We start from the raw sequence: 20165 nt of genomic DNA, 5'->3' as shown, positions 1-20165 counted from the left end.
TTGCAGGGATCCAGGGGCAGCCACAGCTTCTCTGGACACCCTGTGCCAGGGCCTCCCCACCCTCCCAGCCAGGAATTCCTTCCCAAAATCCCATCTCTCCCTGCCCTCTCGCAGTGGGAAGCCATTCCCATTGTCCTGTCACTCCAGGCCCTTGTAAATCACCTCTCTGCATATCCATTAAAACCACAGCCAGCTTTGTTGTACATTGGACATTTTCTTGGCTGCTTTTCTAACTTAGAACCTTGCAAGTTTTGGAAACCCTTGTTGGAATCTCCCATCTCTCCTGAATTCCTCACTCAATTCCACCACCTCCATTCTCTCCCGGTGAAATTCCAGGCAGAAGGACTCTGCAGGATTCTCTCCAATGTGTGAGTGGAGAGAGTTTCCCTGCATTCCTGACCCTGAGATCAGGAGGGTGTGGAAGCACAGAAGATCACTCAGATATTTTAATTACTACCACAGCTCAAAGGAGCTGTGACACCCCAGCCACCACCGGGTCACCCAGCCACGCCCGAGGTCTCCCGGCGCTGCCGCAGCACCAGGGGGAAATTGGAGTTAATAACAACTTAGAGATAAAACCTCGCAGTTTGCATTAGTGGGGAGATTGCTCAATTAGTGATTCCCAGAGCCTTCACTTCCCAGTGAAATTGCTGATGGAAAACACGACTTCAGAGTCCTTAAAGATCCCAATGAGTCCTTGCTTTAACTCCCTATTCCATCCCTTACCTGCACACTTACAACCAGGAGCTACACATTTTGACAATTATATTCCTCCTTTTCTTCCTGGAATGGAAAACATTTAAGATCTTTATCTGATATCTCCTTTATTACACCGCTTCCAATTCCAAAGAAACCATAATTCAGCAGTGAAGCACAAGCTGCTGTCACTCGTTCTGCTTATCGAGATCCTGCAGCGCCCTGAGACAGCACAGAAATCACCAAAAACGGGCCAATAAATAAAATATCCCCCTCAGCCCAGCAGAACCAGTTAAAAACCTGCACTGCCCTTGTGTGGAGCACCCCATGCCCATGGAACATGCTCTGCTGGGTAATATTTACCTGCCCACAATCCCCGTGCTGCCCGTGGCACCACGCTCCATGATCACAGTGGTTTTTCTCATTTACAACAAAGCAGCTGAAATCTTGGCCCCTAAAATTTTGGGGGAAGGGCAAAAAGCCCAGAACTGTTCATAGGACGACAGAAGTCTGTAAAATCAGGCTTTTTTAAAATTTAATTTTGAAAATTTAATACCTGACCGAATTTCAGTCTCTACTCCTCTCCCTGCTCATCTTCTCTGATTCCTGCATTTTCCCAGCACTGCTGGGTAGGAAATGATTCGGAGGGAACTGCTGTGATGTGCTCAGCTGTTAGCAGAAAGCAGAGCAGTGTTTGAGCAGAAAACTGTCAAGACAACAGCACACGAGTGCAGGAGCAGGAATTCAGGATTTTCTCACTTGCTCTCCTCTCTCCCCACTCACAGCTGTGGCAGATGCATTGCAAATGAAGGAAAACACTCGACTGCAAATTTGGGAAGCTAAAAATGCAATAAAAAGCATTATTTCCTTCAATCATCCCCACTCTTCCCCCTAGCAAGGGCTGGAGCTGCCCACTGGTTCCATTTTCAGATGGTGAGAGCTAAATATGTGTGGGAAATCCCATACAATTAATTCAGTTCTTCTCTGTACTAATATCTTTAATAAGACTCATCTTTCTACATTTATTTGTTATTATTTTTCACAAATCCCCTGACTTTTATCAAGATAAATCCCTAGAAAGTTGCATGGCAGCTGAAACACCAACCAGGTAAGTGTCTGGTTAATTCAAAGACTGTGAATTGTTGGAAAATTCCAATTTTAAGAGGTAAAACAACACCAGAAAACCCCAAGCTGTGTTCAAGCAAGCACTGAACATTTTCCTTATTCTCCACAGTTCTTATCTGAATAGAAAAATAATCACTCTCCTCTTCCCAAAATAATAACAGGGGAAAATAAGGCAGAATGGGAAAAGGAAGCTGGAAATTGAAGTAACAGGGATTCCTTATAATTGCTCCCAAGCAGGGAAAAGTCCCTCTGGACGTTTCTATCAACCCCAAATCAATGGGATATTTCAATCTGCTTTCTTTATTTATTTCTGGGATATTTATTTGCTTTAAATTGGAAGAGTAGGTGCTTGCCATCCGGCCTAGGGGTGACTCCAGTTTCATAAGAAATTTTTTCTCAGGCACAAGTCGCAAGAAGTTGCCAGATATTCTTCTGACCAAAGTTCTCCTGATTTTGTAATTCTAGGATATATAAAGTGATTTTGGGAAGCAAATCCAGACTTGTTTGGTTTAATTTTTGTTTTCCAGCAGTTTGCATTGATTTGATGAAACCAGCGCCTCCTAAACCCCTTCTCGTGGGGGTCTGGTTTTCCAAGGCCATGTTCCATTCCCAGTTTTCTTGGCTCTATTAAAACAAATTCCTCTCCTCACCCTCAGTGATTGGGGTCGTGCTCCTCCCTATTTAATTATATTTCACTATTTCTATTCTGTGCATTTCACCAGGGAAGGAATTACAGCCTTTTTTTGCCAGATCTGCCAATTTTTTGTCACTTCTTAACTTCTAGACCCAGAGTTTCTCTTATTTTATAACATTAATATTTGAGACCACTGATCATCTTTATTTCCATGGTTATTGTGGTTCCCTTAATTTCCCTTATCAGCTGTACAGAGCTTTTATTCCCAAATATTTTCACTCACTTCCATCCATCCCATTATTTATGGATGTTGCCTTCTCAGCAGGATTTAGATGTTGTATGTTCAACACTCAAACACAGATTTCCTACCCTGTGAACCACACGTTAACAGCAAGAAAAAGGTAAATAAATAAAACCCTACAATCAAATCCATCGCCCAGTGATGCAGTCCCATCCTAGAAAAAGAACAAATTCCACCACACTCACCCTGAAAATTACCTGGGAACTAAAGATATTATCTGTGGAAGAAGAAAACAAAAGCTGGAATAACAAAACTTGGTCCATGTGGTTAAAATATAATTAAAAGATTAAGCAATAACCAGCTAATTGTGGGGATTCACAGGATTTTTTCCTCTCAGGAGCTATTTCTGAGGAGTAGCTGGTCAGAAGTGCTGGCACAGACACAAAAAACAGATTTAGCAATTAAAATACTTCAAAACAAAGGGAAAAAAACAAGCCACAAACTGAAATATGAACATGAGAGGTTCCTCGAAACATCCTCCTCAGCTGAATTGCTCTGGAAAATTCAGTGTACAGGGGCTTTCACCTGAAACTAACGGAGGAGAATTCCCAATATTCCTCTTCCCAGTTTTGTTACGGAGCTCAGTGCAGGCTGGCAACTCACTTTTACTTTAAAAAGTTATTATTAACACAAAATACTCAACATTTCACAGGAGTTTTGTGGAAAGAACACTCCCATTCTCCTGGAAATCCAAGAGAATTCCCCTCTCTGGATTCAACCCCACCCCTGAGCCCTGTGCTGCTGTGAGGGCTCAGGCACGAGGCTCAGCGAAGGTTTGTGCAGAATTTTAGGGAATAACACAAAGGTAACACAACCTGAGACTTCACCTTAAAGAAGAAAACATTCTCCAGGCTTCATCATGGATATTCAATAAATAATTAAATGCAGGCTGTGCATTCTGCAAGCACCAAACTACAGAAATAACTCCTTCAGCAGCAGAGAATGGAAGATTTCACAACTTTCCAGCCTTTGCCTACATGGAATTGCCTCTTATCTTTTAGATAAGGGCAGAAGTGTGACTTGAGGCTTTATAATTATACAGTTCTAATCCTCTCAGCCATCCCCAGGGGGTGGGAATGCCAGGGCAGAACTGGAGTCCCCAGGTGGCGTTATGCACCAATTCCTGTTCCTCCAGGGATCAGAACCGAACCAGTTGTTGATGTTGGAACCTTTCTCAGGGGTTTGACTCATTTGTTCTGTTGCATTTGTGGTTTTGGGATGAAATTCAGCTTGGAGCTGAGTGGAATTACAAGCACAGGCTCTGATTAACACAGGGACACCACGGGAGCCTTTGGGAGCGGTGCAAACTCCAGCCAAGGTGGGAACCCAAAGGATTGTGTCCTATGCTCAGTGGGACAGGGAAGCAAATTCCTGAGGCAATCCCAGACCTTTGTTCTGTGCAGAGAAGTACAAAGTCTCAGAAACTGCATCAGGAAATGCCCCGTGTCAGCACGATAAGGCAAAAGAGCCACACAAGGATTGAGAGCTGCTTGTTGTGGCCTCTCCAGGCAAGAAAAAATTAAACCTTTTTATCCCAGGGACGGGGAGAAGCCCTTAAAAGTCATCAGGAACCATGAGCAGGGTAATATTAGAACACTGTTTTTCTATTACTCCTATAATTCCATTCTGGATTTTAAACGAGGAAGCTGAGGAATGCAGAGCAGGTTCTTGCTTGGGTTAATGAGACTTGAACACTTTGGTGTGACCTGGGTTTTCATTCCACTTCAGAAATTTACACCAGTTCCATCTTCTAATACTTGGTTCAACCAGCAACAGTCAATGAAATTCACATTTCTGAGCTGTTTCCCTTCTCTCTTTAAACCCCTCGGAGATGATAACAGCAGCAAACCCATTTCCTCTCCAAATCTCCCCTGGTGAACAAGCCAGGAAATCCCTCCCTACACTCCTCCAACTATTTATTCAGCCATTTAATCACCACCTTAGTAAAATTACCCCAATAAAAGCAAACACAGGCTTGGCATTCCCTCCTGCTGGCCCTGAAAAGGGTTATTTTGTACATTTTGGTACTCCTAGGACCTGCTCCAATCTCTGACACCGCCTCTTTAATTCCAGCAGTAAGGAGCTCATGGATCAACCGGATATGCACTGCCAGGTGAGCCACAACGTTGGAGCAGGACAGCCTGCAAAAGAACTCCAATTTATTTGGAGAAGTGACAAAAGAGGTGTGGGTATGTCCAGAAGTGAATGGATTTTATTCATGAAGAGTGTGTGGAAGTTAGCAGAAGCAAGAGTTATCACAGGATGGTTTTGTGCAGAAAAAGGAAGAGATGTTTTAATTTACCCCTGCTTTTTTTCCTTTCTGTTTTAGTTTTGACCATGTGGTTTTCAGCATGAAACAGGTGCACTTTTCACCAGGGTAAACCCGAGTTTAACAAGGAACATTTAAAACCAATCACCATGGATTTCCAAGGATGGAAACCTGGGAGAATCCCCTCAGGAGGCCACGTACCTGCTTCAGGACTCGTTTGATTACAGCTGCTCCCAATGCTGTTTGGGATCACTGGAGTGGAGGGTGCCTGGAGTCTGGCCTGAGGTGGGTTGGGATGTAAGGAGTTTCCTAAGGCCATTCCTGGCTGGGGGAGCATCCCGCAGCTCCCGCTGGCCTGCATCTGGTTGAGGAGCCCCGCCAGGTGGTTGGAGGGGGCCGGGCCGGCGGCGGGGCCGAAGCCGGGGTTGGTGCTGGGGCAGGGCAGCCCCTCCCCGCGCAGGGGCAGCCCCGGGGCCAGCGGGGCCGCCAGGCCGCCCGAGCCCAGCGCAGGCTCTGCCAGGTGCAGCTGGGTGCCGGGGCAGGGCAGGGCGCTGCTGGAGCTCCCGCAGCCCGAGGAACTATTGCTGCTCCCGTGGGAGCTCTGACAACTCATGGACTGCAGGAGCTGCGACATGGAGCTGATGGGGAAGGAGCTTTGACTTGGCTTTCTTATCAAATCAGAGCCAGCTTTGGAAACCCCAGAGCTGTCCAACTGAGACTGTCTCAGCAAGCTCAGCACCGTGGTGGTCGGCTGCTTCCTTTTCCTCAGAGGATCCTTTTGCTGAGACATCAATTTATCTCTCAGTGCTGCCCGGCCACTCTGCCCTTCCGTGGTGGGGAGGAGCACGTTGGCAGCAGGAGGGAACATGGGATTTAAAGTGCTGTGTCCTTCGGTGCTGCCGCCGCTGGCAACAGGTCCAGAATTGCTACTGCTGTTATTGTTGTTACCAGCAAGTTTATTTTGATTTGCTAGCTGTGCTTTGGCTGCTGCTGAGAGTAAACTGCTTGCTGGAAAAGAGGCAGCGTTGTGCTGGTTCAAGATCTGATTTAAAGGCATTCCCAGCAAACCAGGCTGACTCTTCAAGGAACCGCTTCCAGCCGATGCAGCGGGAAAAACTGCATTGTTTGGAGGATTTAATACATTACTCATTCCAGCAATTAATGGGTTAGGGATGTCCTTGTATTGATTAAGTCCATCGTGCTTGGTGGAAGGGCTGGATGGCATAGACGGCCTCGGTGACCCTATGGTTGACCTCGGGGACCTGGGAGGGACTTTGATACCACTACAGGATGACTGTGGCCCTACTGGAGGCAGCAGGAAGTTTCCGTGATCGGACGAGGTGGAAGAAGAACGCGATCTTTGGGGAGAAGCCTCGATCCTTCCGATGCCGGATGCCATCATGTGAACGGGGGACGTCACCGGCGACGGGGACAGGGACGTTGAAGCCGAGTGCTGAACCCTTTGGACGTGACTGCCATGGTTCATGTGGGCGGGTTTGACGGTGGGCAGGGGCAGGTTGCTGGGCAGGGGCACCACGGCGGGGGGCATGCTTACATTCATCACGGGTACCTGAGAGTGGACACTCGAGTGGAAAGTGGTGGGGTTCATGATCACGGGGTTCTGGTTCACCGGTTTGCTGGGAATTGGGTCCAGTATGCCAAGAGGATCCTTCTCGGATGTTAATGGCTTTTTCTGAAGAGCACAAGAAGGTGGTGGAGGGGGTGGGGGTGGGCCTTGGGGGGGTTTATGGTGGAACATTGCTCGTGGTATTTCCATACCAGCTGAAAAGTTACACAGGGGTTTTTTCATTACTGGGCTCTTGGTGGTCAGGGTGGGGGACAGAGGTATATTAGTCCTTCCAGCCATTGCACAGGATGACTGTATGGGAGAGCCGTGGAGCATGACTGACGGCGGGGACAGAGGCGTCCTGGTCATGTGGATAGGACTGGAGTTGGGTGCTCCATGAAAACTGGGATTGTTCCTTGTGAAGACATCGGGGCTTCCGAGCGGGTCAGTCCTGGGAGAGATGGAGCCGTCCCCGTAGATCTGCGACCCCGATGACGCCGGGCTGGGCATCCCCCCGTGACTGCCGCGGTACGGAGACTTCTGCCCCAGTTCATTGCTCCCCAATCTCTGCCTGGGATAGGCAGGATGGAGCTCTGCTTGCTGGCTTCCAGCCATTTCTTGCACATAAAGCCTACCCATGGCATTAGATGCCCCCATCATCAACTTGAAAGGAGTCTTACATTCCGGCATCACAGAATTTGTAATTCCTTCATGTGATTTATTCCTCATCGACCTTGGAGTTGCTGCTCGAGTGGGAACTACCGGCGTTGCACCTGGTATGGGAAACACACAACAGTTACTGGTTGGAAAGCCAGTGTCCCACGTTTCAGGGCAAAGCTACTGAGTGTGGAAATATTCCCAGAAGCTCAGGGAGCCTTTGGCTAAACTTTTGCTTCAGCAGAAATAAACCCTCCATCACCGAGCGGCTGCTGGAACGGCGCCTGTTCCCAACGACACAGTTGTACATTCCATATCCCAAAGAAACATGGACCATTTTAAACCTTTTCCCTTCCCTTTTGCCTTTTCCAGCCACCACCTCCAGCGTCCTGCATCTCCAGCACCCCCCCTCTGGCAGGAGGAGCGGGATCGCTGTGGCAGGGAAAAGGAGCCTCTGGCACCATCTATTGAGGACAGGAGGAACAAAGCCCATCCAGGATTTGAGACTCATTTCCCACAGAAAAGGTCCCAAATGCTGTCCCTGAGGAGGGATCCTGAATGCTTTCTGTTTGTTTTCAGGATGAAAGCCTTGGGAATATTTGCACATGTTGACATATAATGGAAAAATTTCCTGTAAATCCTACTTTTGAGGCTACACGTTCCTACAAGTACAAGGCCACTTTCCACCTTTATTTAAAGATTTTTTTTCAATGTTTTACTTCCAGACTAGAAGCACAAGCAGCTCCAAGTCTGGGGGACTTTCTGCCAGTTTTGCTGCTCTGGGAATTTGCAATTCAGCTCAGAGTGTTTGGCATGTAGCCCCTGGATATGCAAAATTCAACTGGAATTGGGAGCTAAAAATTCCATGTTCAAATGAACTCAGAGGTGCCTTGAACTTCCTCTACTCATTTTCCCTTCAGCCTGATCAGAGGGCACTGACAATCCTGCCTTTATCCTATTTGCTCCAACATGAGAGAAACAAACATTTCCCCTGTCCCAAAATACAACCAAAGTCTCATTTAGGGGGACAAAACTAAAGGCTGAACTGCAAAATAAAATAGTTATGAGAGACCTCACCTTGAGTGCTGGAAATAAGCAAATGGTCACATATCAATGTGCAAAAATGAAAAGATCTTTTGCTTTCAAAGGGATTTACTGGGGAATTTTCTTCTTTGGTTATGCACATAAGTCTGACCGACAGAGAAGGTAAGAGCACATAAATATATATAAATTACCTCCTTCATTTTGCTAGTTTTTTGAAAACAGGAATGTAATTTAAGTACTACTCATTAAAAAAAATGAAGCAGGGAAATGCACAGTAACTTGGGAAATTGTGCTGTTAGTTGAAAACAAAATTACACTGAAAAAAATTTCCAAAGAAGGTTTTAAATCCTAAATTTCAATATGAAAATGCAGGGGCACGTCAGTACTATGAACAGCATGGGTATCTGAGCATTGTCTATGTATCTAAAATTTATTATTTCTTGATTTTCTTATAAGTTTTCCACTTTGAAGTGGGAAGAGCAATTGGCCAGGTGTTATCATAGCAGTGAGGGGTGCAGAAGAGCTCTCAGGCCTTTTCCCAGGAGCTGTAACACCAGAGTATAGAAATAAAAACTCAGCACCCTTCCCTCCTTTGTCCTGCCCACTGGGATTTGTAATTCTCCTTCAGAACCTGTTCTTGTGATTCTTACAAAGTCCCTAATTCCAGATGAATTTCTGGGTTTGGAGCTGTTTCAGTGCTAACTCTGCTTTCACTCCAGGTCTCAGGGAGCCCCCCCAGTTTTACAACATGTTTTGGTCTTTTGTTTGGAGAGTACCTGTCAGCTTCAGGTACCAACAAATTTCCTCATCTTTTTAATTGATGGGGATAATTAAAATGCTAATCCAGGTTGGTGGCCAAAAATAATCCTTGAGAAATGACGGTGGAGATCTCCTCTTGCTGTCTATTCTCCTTGACAATACAATTTCCCATTTAGCCAAGTCCTTAGCCACATCCTAATCCCTTCATAATCACTTTATTCTGCTCCTCTAATTTCCCATGTGACAGAATATCAGACATATTACTACAGTTCCAAAAGATAAGTGCTAATGTATTTTCTTTGTCTAGAACAATCTGGTATCTTTTCCAAGAAAATCATGCTCTTAGTCTGGGCTGACCTGCTTTTAGACTCATTTTCTACCTACCTCCATCTCTGATTACTCCCATTATTTATTCCTTCAATCTGCTTATTTTTGTACTCACAGTAAGACTTTCGGGGTGGTTTTGCATAGTGATTATATAGATAAAAAATCAGATTATGAAATGATTCTGCATGATTTCATTTTACTCACTTGTTCCACCACCAGGACTAGTTAGAACCAGTGAAGGATGTGGTGCTTCCATGCTTTTATGAAGTGTAGCCACAGCAATGATTTTCCTTTTGTGAATGCATAGTTTGGTGACATCTTCGTCCGCTTTAACATCTTCAGCAGTTCTCTGCTTCACAGCAGCTCCAGGATCAAAATTAAAGACCTGGCAGTGAAAATTGCAGCGTTTAAAATAATGACTACAGGCAGCAAAGTCACCAAATTCACATAAATTAGGAACTTTATATGGACTAGAGGAATTTTCCTCTGCTCTTGACTGCTCCTACATTGCCCAAGAGTTTCCTAGACAGGATGTTTGGAAACAACAAATAAAAAATGAATATATTTATAATAACTGAGTCAGATCCTCTCCAAGAGGGGCTAAGGCAGAGGGGAGCTGAATTTTGTATCTTAAGGTCTAACTTTGGGTGGACACCACTTATTTTAGAGATGATCTGAACAGAGACTGAGTCATCAGCATGGGCAGCTCATAAATATTATGGCACAGAGATCCAAAATGATGCTGTGCTTTACCTTGGGAAGAACAAGAGGACATTCTAGGCCACACTTGCACGTTCCATCAGTCAGCAAGTAAGTCTTCACCTGCTCCAAGCAGGATAATAAAGACCCACTGGGACTGTAAAGGAACAGAAATGATGAATATGAGCTCTTTGATAGGTCATGACTTGCATCTGCTCACAAGGACAGTGGGGAAAATCACATTTCATATTTTTTTCTCATAGTACTTCTTGCTTTTACTCAAGAATTGAGATAACAGTGACAAAAAACCCCCCGAACACATTTGAAAAGAAACAAAACTGTTGCAGCCGGGTCTCTTTGTTGCACAAAGTTTGGTTTCATTCAGCTAAAATTTCGACCTTCTCACTGAAAGTGAGGAATATTACACCAAGGAGCCAGGCCAGTGAGCTCCTGATAAACTGCACTCGGATTTCTCCAGCTCCCACCAGAAAATCATTATCCCCACATCCCAAAATAGGGCACTGGAAACTCTGTTATGGCAAAAACACCAATTCATAAGATGAAAAAAGAGTTCTCGTGTCCCCAGCCTGTAACTTGCAGATTGCTCTTTATTGCTGGGCCAGCTGAACTGTTTATCTGGAATAAAACACTGCTTATTAATGGCAGCTGTAAATAGCCCTCATTCAAACAAAAACAACTCAAGTGGAATAGTTTGGATCACGAAAACACTCATGACTCAAAATTCCAAGCTATGACGAACTTTGGTACTTAGAATCCAACACATAAACACCTCATCCTGCACGAGAACCGAGTCACATCTAAAGCAACATCTGCAAGTGACATTTAAAGTTCTGCTGACAGTTTAAATAAGTAATTTCTTTGCCAGACATGCCCTGAAATATTTATTTTTGGGAGAAGTGCTCAGGTTGAATATGTGTAACAGTGACAGTTTGGAGGGTGAGGAAGATGAAAGAGCAATCTAAAAATAAAGGTACAGGTCTGGTGACTGGTCAGGAAGTCAAACCTTCCCTGTCTGAAATCCTTGGGGAGCAGGGGGAAACTGTTCTTTATTTTTATTTATTTTAACTAAACCAGGATCCTGCCTGATCCCTTTGGATGTTCTCACCTGTCCTGATCATGCTCAGCCCAGGCAAACTCCAGACTTGAGGATGTAACAGCTTCCCATGGGAGAATCCCAGACTGACATTTGCTCTGAACCATCCCATATACACCCAAATCTCTCCAGACACTTCCTGTGATCTTTAAAATCTCCTGTTAGAAGGCATTCCCAGGAATATGATCTGGAGTGAGGATGCTGTTTTATTTGCATTGGCTAAAAAAGGCTGCTTTTCCCGGGATAATTTTAGTAAAAAGAGATTTTAAATAACCTTGGTGTGCTGTTTGCCTGGGCACACATAACCAGTGCAGGCTCCAGGAGATCCTGGAGCCTGGAAAAAACAGGAGTGTGCTGACAACCAGTGAGTGTGAAGGAAGGTCAATCCACTAAATGTGTGGGATGTGGGATGCAGTATCCCTACTGCACACACATGCAGGGCTGTTTGTCCACAGAACCCAACCCAATTTTAAAAAGGGCCATTTCTTCCCTGTTTCTGCCTTGATTCTGAGCAGAGCTGTAAACTCTGCAAAGTCTCTTGTGTGTGCACAAAGTTAGTGACACTTCTGTAACACACAGGATAATCCACAGCTTCCTTTGTAAGAAACTGCCACAAAATCATGGAATTCCAGACTGGTTTGGGTTGGAAAAATCAGCTGATTCCACCCCGTGCCATGGGCAGGGACACCTTCCACCATCCCAGGTTGCTCCAAGCCCCGTCCAACCTGGCCTTGGATGCTTCCAGGAATGATTTAGGCCCTACTTAGCAGCACTGTTTTGCTAAGAAAAGCCCTGAGAGTCAATTCAGTGCTTCTACCAGGTAATGAAAACCAGTTAATGAATGGATTTAATCTTGATTTAATCCAAAGCAACTGCTGACAGCTCACAGGAGAGCGTCCGTGCTTTCCAAGGAGGCACAAACGGAGAGTCTTTATTCAGCTGGGATCATCTATTCTACTTAAATCATGTCAGATCTTAATATATCCACTAATTTTCCCTGGGATAGCTGTGGAGTCAATATTGTTTGACCTTTCCTCGTCTCCATAAATGCTGTGCATGCTGGCAGGGCAGGGAGCAGCTTGTGGAGACTCAATCCTGGAGGATTCAGCTGCCCCGATGGAGCCCTGTGGATGCTCCATGTCAGGCAGGAGATTGGATTATTGGACTTCCACCCTTTCCAACCAACACATCCTGCTCTGTGCCTTGCACCAAACAGGAGTGTAAAATATTTTGCTTCATCAGAACAGCTCGGAGAAGGCAACCAGAAAATTCACCAAAAAAAAATACATTGGAAAACTTGGGAAAAGGGCAGGAATGAGCTTCCCCACAGCTGTTGAAAATGTATAAAACTTGTTAGAGCTGTGCAAAATGAAGTTCAAAAGCTGGTGGGATCATCAGGTACATAAAAATACCAAAGCATTATTTTCCTGATGTCTGGATATAGAGATTATTGGGAAAAAAACCACTAATCCACAACTTTTCCTTTCCCGTTGATCTGTGACTGAGGCAGAGGCCCAGTGAATTACAGCTGTAATGAGAAATACAAGGGCAAGGTGGTTTCTCTTTGCCATGGGTATCACTGACATGGATTGGGTTTGATTCTGCTAATTGAGAACACAAACCAGAAATCCTGGAATGCATCTGATCCTTTATGGTGGTTTAGTGTAACACTGGAGTGTGCTTTGGCTCATTACAGGCTTTGGTATTGGTAATACACAAAATGTTGCGAGAAGCAGTTATTTTAATCACAGAACAGTGGAAGAAATTTAAGCAAATAACTGACTGATAATCACATAGACTTGTGTGATGCAAACCCAACGTCCCCACATTTTATAAAGCTAACTTTGATCTTTTTTCCAATAACATTTAATTCAGACTCTCTTTGTCCGAACACATTTATTTCATAGCAATTTCGATGCATTTCTTTGTGACCGTTCCAGGGCGAAGCAAAAAAAATCCAGTAAGCTGAGAAAATAAACAAATAAAGTACCTATAACTTTGGATTTAGGTTTATGTTCCTGGTTTTTTTTCTACCTGAGAAATGTGAGGGGTCCATAGAAGTTGAAGAACATCAGTGATAGTGAACACAGAACCTTCATGGGCATAAAAAAATGGGTTTGGAGCTATTGAGTAGTCACATAATTTAAATTTACTTTGAAAAAAATCACAAAATCATGGAATGGGTTGGGTTGGAAGGGATCTAAAGCTCCATCCTTGCCCAGGGACACCTTCCACTGTCCCAGGGTGCTCCGAGCCACGTCCAACCTGGCCTTGGGCACTGCCAGGGATCCAGGGGCAGCCACAGCTGCTCTGGGCACCCTGTGCCAGGGCCTCCCCACCCTCAGAGCCAGGAATCCCTTCCCAGTATCCCACCTAAATCTCCCCTCCTTCAGCTTCCCAAGGCGATCTTGCACTCGAAGAACAATTTCTTGAAGTTTTTGAGCAGAAGAAACGAGCTGAGTCAGCAATTTCCTGCACATTGTGGCCAAACTCCACCGAACACCGGCCCCAGCCCCTGAGGTGACCTTACCTGATGTAGAGAACTCCACTTTGGTCCACCCTCCGCTGCCAACCAACGGGAACTTGCACTGCTGGTGGCCCTCCATCCGTGTCCCCTCCGTCACACTCCTTCCCACCATTCATTTTCCTGTTTCTGGTTATGAGTCTTCAAAGATATCAACAGTAAGGTGATATCCTTTTACTACATGTCATCCTGGCCTCCCAAAGCAGGCCCTGCAGCACAGCTTTCCCCAAATCCTACAAAGTGCATTGGGAGGCTCCAGCTCAGTTTGAAACCAAGTCCTTAAAAGTGGCCATTTTGGTTAATGAGTCACTTTCCCATTATAATCCACATTAAATATGCAATGTTTAACTCCTTATATATTCATAAGGATGAACTATATAGATAAAAATTAGTGCTTCCAACTTGGGAAATTCATAATTCACCAATCCTTTGTTATCTGTCAGAAAGGAGAATGGGGAAAAGGAGAATTTCTAGTTCAACAGCATGATGGCTCCAAGCTTGATGACTGTCTAAGATAACTTGTATTTTGTGAAAGCTCGTCTCATTTTTATAAATATGAGTCAGATCCAATACCTCCAGGTATTACACCCTTTATATGCCACATTCTTTTTGTTTTCTTTTTATCTTCTGTTCATGATCCAAGTTGTCTTCTTGAGCTTCTTTCCTGACTCCTTGGCTCCAATCAAACAGCCTGAAAGATACAGATGTGGGAAACATGTGAGCCATTCTCTCCAGCCTTTCAGCCCAGTTCAGTAACTCAGGGAGATGTTTACAGCTGCAGCCATTTCCAGAGCTTAAAATCAAAATTTTAAATGTCAATGGAACCATCAAAATAAGGCTCAGAGCAAACAGAATCCTGCCAGCATTTTCTGTTTATATGTGGATGCAATTGAGCTACATCTTAAAAGCTATGAGAGTGCAACTGCTGGTAAATAGTTGATGTACAGTTTGGGAGAATTAAGGGATGCATCTTTTCACTGAATATTTTCACATATGCTTCTGTTCAGAACTATCAGCAGATGACTAAATTAATGCCCTTTAAAAATTGCTTAGAAAACTGAATGAATTTCATGTGAAGGAAGCTGCTTCTAGGCTTTGATAATATCCATAAAAATGCAAACCTCCTGCATTTCGATTGAATTAAAATAATCATCTCACCAAACAACGGGGTAATAAAAAGGGAAAAGCCAGCGGCAGTGACTGATCTCTGAATACCTATGAAACAATCTGAATATCCTCAGCAATAATTCCCCTCAGAGATTTTCTCTCATGACAGAAGTTGTGTCATTCCCCCAAAATAGTTTTTTCAAGCTGACCAGGTGAGACTTAATTCTTGAGATTGGACGTTTTATTGAGGTGAGACAAACATGGAATGTGGAATTTAAATAGTAAATACACCAGAAAAAAAGCAACAATCCTAAATTCAAATATAGGATGGCACTGATGACTGCTGCAGTAACAATGTTAGGAGGTTTTATTTGGAATCAGGTGTCAATCCTGCCTTATTCCCAACACTAACATTATGCCAACATGTTAAAACATAATCAGTGTTATAGACCTGACTGATTTTAATAAGAAAAGGGTTTTTTTTTAAAGACAGAAATGGAACATAAAGACATTTCTGCAATAACACCACATTACATCTATATTTAACAGTAATAACAGCTCCTTCCTTCAAGACCACTAAAGCAAGACTACAGAGGCATAAATATAGTCCTGGAAAATGTTCCCTTAAGTACCCTCATGCAGAACATTCCCTTTAGAAGTGCTGCTTAGAAATGTAAAGTTCCAAATGCTCCAAAAAGGAAAAAAAAAAAAACCAAAACCCTCACCAGGGTATTTCCAAGAAGGCTGTGGATACAAGGAGCTGGCTGGACAGACCCCCTCCACTGAGGGGCTGGAATCTAAAGAACAGGGAATTGGCCAAAGGTTGGAATCCATGATCTTGGAGGCTTTTCCCAACCTTAATGACTGTGTGAGTTCAGCTTTCCTGCAGGATGAAGGCTTCTGGAATGGGCTGGCACTGTTCTGCAGGGATCTGGTTCCACTTTCCCAAGCATTCCAACGGGATGCAACCCTTGGCCAGCCAAATCTCAGGAAGGGACGAGGGGCCTGATGAGCTCCTGCCCCGTGAAGGTCACAGTGGGTGTCCCACGGACACCCTGTCAGGTCTCCTATCAGAACAATCTACCCTTTAATCTCCCAGGCTGGAACACAGAAACAGGATTTGGAGAGCTCTTGGCAACAGTTCAGGGCTCCCTGAGGTTTTCAGTTCAGAAATTTGGGGGTTTGAGTGGTTTTACTCTGATTAAGGAGGGAGCAGATGAGGTTTCATCAAAAGCAGGCCAGAATTTACCCTATTGCTGAAAGCTGCACTGGCATTTTTACTGTAGGTCCCATGGAAGGCTGAAACAGGTAAAAAATTTCCCTGGTATTGTGAATTAAGTGAGAATTACCCTTCTGTAATGCAATAAAATCAGAAAATTTATAAAATACTGGGACCACCCAGTGCAGGGGAAGTTGCTCATGTCTCAGCCCAGCCTTGCTGTGGCTCATGTTGCTATTTAGGGCCATTATGAGCAAATGATATCCAGGAATTGCTTTTTTTTTTTGCAAGAGACACCTCAAAGTAACTTTTCATTTCTACAGCTTCTGCAGGGCCCTGCCTCAGCTCCCATTCCACCTCCACCACAGGATTATCACCACCTAATCAGATAAACCTCTGTCTGGACTGCACCTGGAGTAAAACAGGACTGAAAAGAGCTAAAAAAATTCATGGAACCGTTTAATCTGTGAAAAGTATTTAAATATTTTTAGGAAAAAGAGCAGGGTTAGGTGGGATATTGGGGAGAAATTGTTCCCTGTGAGGGTGGGCAGGCCCTGGCACAGGGTGCCCAGAGAAGCTGTGGCTGCCCCTGGATCCCTGGAAGTGTCCAAGGCCAGGTTGGATGGGGCTTGGAGCAACCTGGGATGGTGGAAGGTGAGGATTAGAGGATCTTTAAGGTCCCTTCCATCCCAAACCATTCTGGAATTCCATGGTTCTAAATTCCATTCTCCTCCAGGTACAAAATTACTTCAACCCCCACGCTCCCCTAAGCAGGAGCAGTGACCAGAGCTATTCCCAGCTCCCAAATTTGACCTGTTCTGTGCAATTTTCTGTGCTGGGAGGATACCCTGAGGTGCCTGGGTGTGATAAGATCCAGAAAACCAGGCTAAGGCTCCCTGGGAGTTTCCAATACACACACAATCCGTGTTTTATAGGAAATGCTCATGGAATGAGATGTTTTTCCCTAAAATCCAGCAAAGTTCCATGTGGATTTCCACAAAATAAAGCCCCCAGTCCATGCAGTGATCTCTGCATGTTGCCATAGGCAGGAATGGCACAGGTAAGAGGTGCCCATCCATATTTCCATACTGAAATCCATCGTAAGCCACAGATGGAAAGCTCCTGGGTGTTCTTTGATTTAATTAATTTAATAACACCACACAACTCAAAGCTCTACTGGTCCAGAGATTTACAACTCAACAGGACAAGAGGAGATAGCTTCAGGCTGTGCCAGGGGAGGCTCAGGTTGGACATCAGCAGGAATTTCTCCAAGGAAAGGGTGGTCAGGCCTTGGAAATGCCCAGGGAGGTCTGGAGTGCCCATCCCTGGAGGTGTCCAAGGAAGGCCTGGAGGTGGCACTCAGTGCTCTGGGCTGGAGATGAGGTGGGCATCAGGCATGGCTTGGACTCCATGGCCCTGGAGGCCTTTTCCAACCTTTTCCTGGGATTCCACGATTGCAGAACCCCCCCATCTCCTCACGCACCGTTTGCCCCTTCCCCATCCAAGCACTCTCTGAAGCACTTCGGACTGGGATGCAAAGGAGTTGGATATTGGACCAAACCCAAAGCGTTCTGGACACTGGAATGAATCCAAAGGCCTGATTTCCATCAGCCATGTAATAAATCCCTCCCCTCAGTAATCTCCTCACAGCTCCAGACAAGTCCTGTTATCTCACCACAAGTAACAAAGCTTTCCACATCCAAACCAGCGACCGCTTTCTGCCCTGTGCCAGCACATGATGTTTAGATTTGTTTTGCAGTCCAGTTTCATTACAATATCTTTCAAAATATTTCACTGGAGAACTACGCAAAAACTACACGGAATTCTTTCCCCCCTTTAGCCCCCTCGACCCCTTCCCTGCACGGAAAATTTCTCCTTAATTTTCATCTGCTGGTGCTCTCTCCCTTTTTGAAATGTTGGGTTCCAGGCAGCCTCTTCGCACACTCAGCCGTTAATATTTACTTTAACAATTTTTTTAGTCAAGTGGGAAAATAGAAAACTCGATAGGATATAAAAAGAAATTTAAACTAGGTATTAATTGTCTGGATTCCAGTCTGTTACATACGATATGAATGATGTTTATTTTATTAGCAAGTGGACGTTGAGCCAGTTAAGACAAATTTTGACAGGTTGATATTGCAAATCATGGAATGGTTTGGGTTGGAAGGGACCTTAAAGGCCATTTTGTTCCACCCCCAGGGATACCTTCCACTATCCCAGCTTGCTCCAAGCTTCTGAGTAATAAATTCTTTCCTTTTAAAATATAATCTAAATCTCTCCTCTTCTTCCCCCTTGTCCTCTGATCACTTTTGATGCTCCATTACTTTTTCCTTGAACATGAACTTTTAAGTGCCCAACAATTCCATGGATCACAAAGGGGCTCCACAATCCCTTCCTGGCTCTCTGAGGTACAAATCCCAGCTCCTACCTTTGGAGTGGCCACATTTTGAATATAAAGCTTTGCAAACACTTAGAACAAACACCAAACACTGCTTAGAGACACAAATTACAATCTCATTTTCGAGGCTTTCCTTCCTAGCCCCAAAAAACCTCCAAAATGAGAAATGCTCTCAAATCACAGTCTTGGGGTTTCAGAACTAATAAGAAATTTTAGCTTCTTAAAAAGCATCACTTTCAAAGCACTCAGTGAAAAGGAGTTTTTATTTAGTTACCACTTGCACATTATTAATCTGTTTAAGTCTATCAAAGCAATTAGCCAGGATTCTCCTGTATCATCTAATTAGATACAAATGTTGCATCATTTTTTGGGAATGCTTTCCCACTTTGAAAAGCAGCATTCTCCTGACTAATTAGATCAGTGATGAATACTTTATGAGGGCCTATTTTTAGGCCAGTGATTCAACAAACAAAAGGGCCTGAAGTAGGAAGGAAACCTTGAATCCTTCAGGATTCTTTTCCTTGGGGTGGTGTCCAGGACATGGCACAGCTCTACAAGTGATTTACTCATGATTTAGTCATGATAAACATGATATATTCATGATATACTCCGGCCTTCAGGTTGAAAACACATCTCACTTGTAAATACAGAGTATTAAGAATACTTTGCCACAACCAGAAGATTGCTCTGCACTGAATGACTTAATTAAAATGGGCATTTTAAATCGCCCCAGTGCCAACTCACTTTGTACCAGTCCAACCAGCTCTGATACTGAGTTATTTCCAACTTTTAAAGCAGTTTTATATCAATAACAAGGTTTATATTTTCTTACTTTATATCACTTTTGACGCTGTGGAATTTTTTTGGATTAGAATTTAACCACTCTACAAAATAATTCCCTGGAGGTGTCCAAGGAGCACCTGGATGCAGCACTCAGTGCTCTGGGATGGTGACAAGGTGGGGATTTGCCACAGGCTGGACTCAGTCTTGGAGGGCTTTTCCAACCTGGATGATTCCCTGACAGCCATTTGGGTGAATTCACCCATAAACAGCAAAAATCCATGAAGACTCCAGGCCCCTGTCCGGGTTCTCCACACCCAGGATGTTGCCCTGCTCCCAGCCTGCTTTCCCAGCACATGGTTGGACAGAACCCTCTGGCATTTGTTTTCCTGAGCATCCAAGACCAGATGCCCAAAGCAGCCAGTTGAGCTCTGCTATTTAGGGATCTGCACTAATAAAACAACAAGGAAATGATTTTCATGGAGAAAGACAGATTTATGTCCATGGAATCCAGCTGATTATTAGGAACTCCAAATCCCTTTCCTTGGAGCATTTTGGCTGAGGGTGCTTAATCAGATATAAATCTGATATCCTTCCCACCAGTGTCCAGGGAAAAATCAGAGTATCCTTGATTTTGGAGATTTGATTGTGCCATTAAAGTCATCCAAGGCAATGGCCAACTGGGCTGAGCTGGGAAGGAGCAGGATTCTCCCAGCAGTCCTTATGGATAGCACCAATCCCTGAAACCTTCTCCTAGGAAGACCTTTAACCCATCTTTCTGTGTAATTCCCAGAGCTGGGAGCAACTGAGGCTGCCACTTCCAATGAAAGAATGGATAAAGCCCATCCTTTTGAGATACAGAGAGCTCTGAAAGGCTTTGCACAAAAAAAGCGAAAAAAAAAACCCCCAAAAAAGGCAGGAAACAAAAGGATTTAGGGTTTATCC

The 20165-nt window shown here is 44.4% G+C and overlaps 1 protein-coding gene across 2 annotated transcripts in view; it reads right to left on the bottom strand.

Annotated features, from left to right (window-relative positions):
* MBD5 (methyl-CpG binding domain protein 5) overlaps window positions 1-20165 on the bottom strand; it is a 110346-nt gene that overhangs the window by 20356 nt on the left and 69825 nt on the right. The window contains exons 6-10 of one of the 2 annotated variants that reach the window (XM_048309972.1): window positions 14290-14407; window positions 13723-13857; window positions 10133-10235; window positions 9584-9764; window positions 5227-7365 (exon numbers count right to left, since the gene is read on the bottom strand). In XM_048309972.1, the coding sequence (XP_048165929.1) occupies window positions 5227-7365; window positions 9584-9764; window positions 10133-10235; window positions 13723-13835 (2536 nt within the window). In that variant the 5' untranslated portion in view covers window positions 13836-13857; window positions 14290-14407. Of the gene's footprint in view, window positions 1-5226; window positions 7366-9583; window positions 9765-10132; window positions 10236-13722; window positions 14408-20165 lie in introns of both variants that reach the window. The other variant, XM_048309971.1, reaches the window with a different exon arrangement.

The sequence above is a fragment of the Corvus hawaiiensis genome, chromosome 7, assembly GCF_020740725.1.
Source record: "Corvus hawaiiensis isolate bCorHaw1 chromosome 7, bCorHaw1.pri.cur, whole genome shotgun sequence".
Classification (NCBI taxonomy): domain Eukaryota; kingdom Metazoa; phylum Chordata; class Aves; order Passeriformes; family Corvidae; genus Corvus; species Corvus hawaiiensis.
Note: the sequence above shows the minus strand (reverse complement) of the source record. Positions and strands in the feature narration are given on the sequence as shown.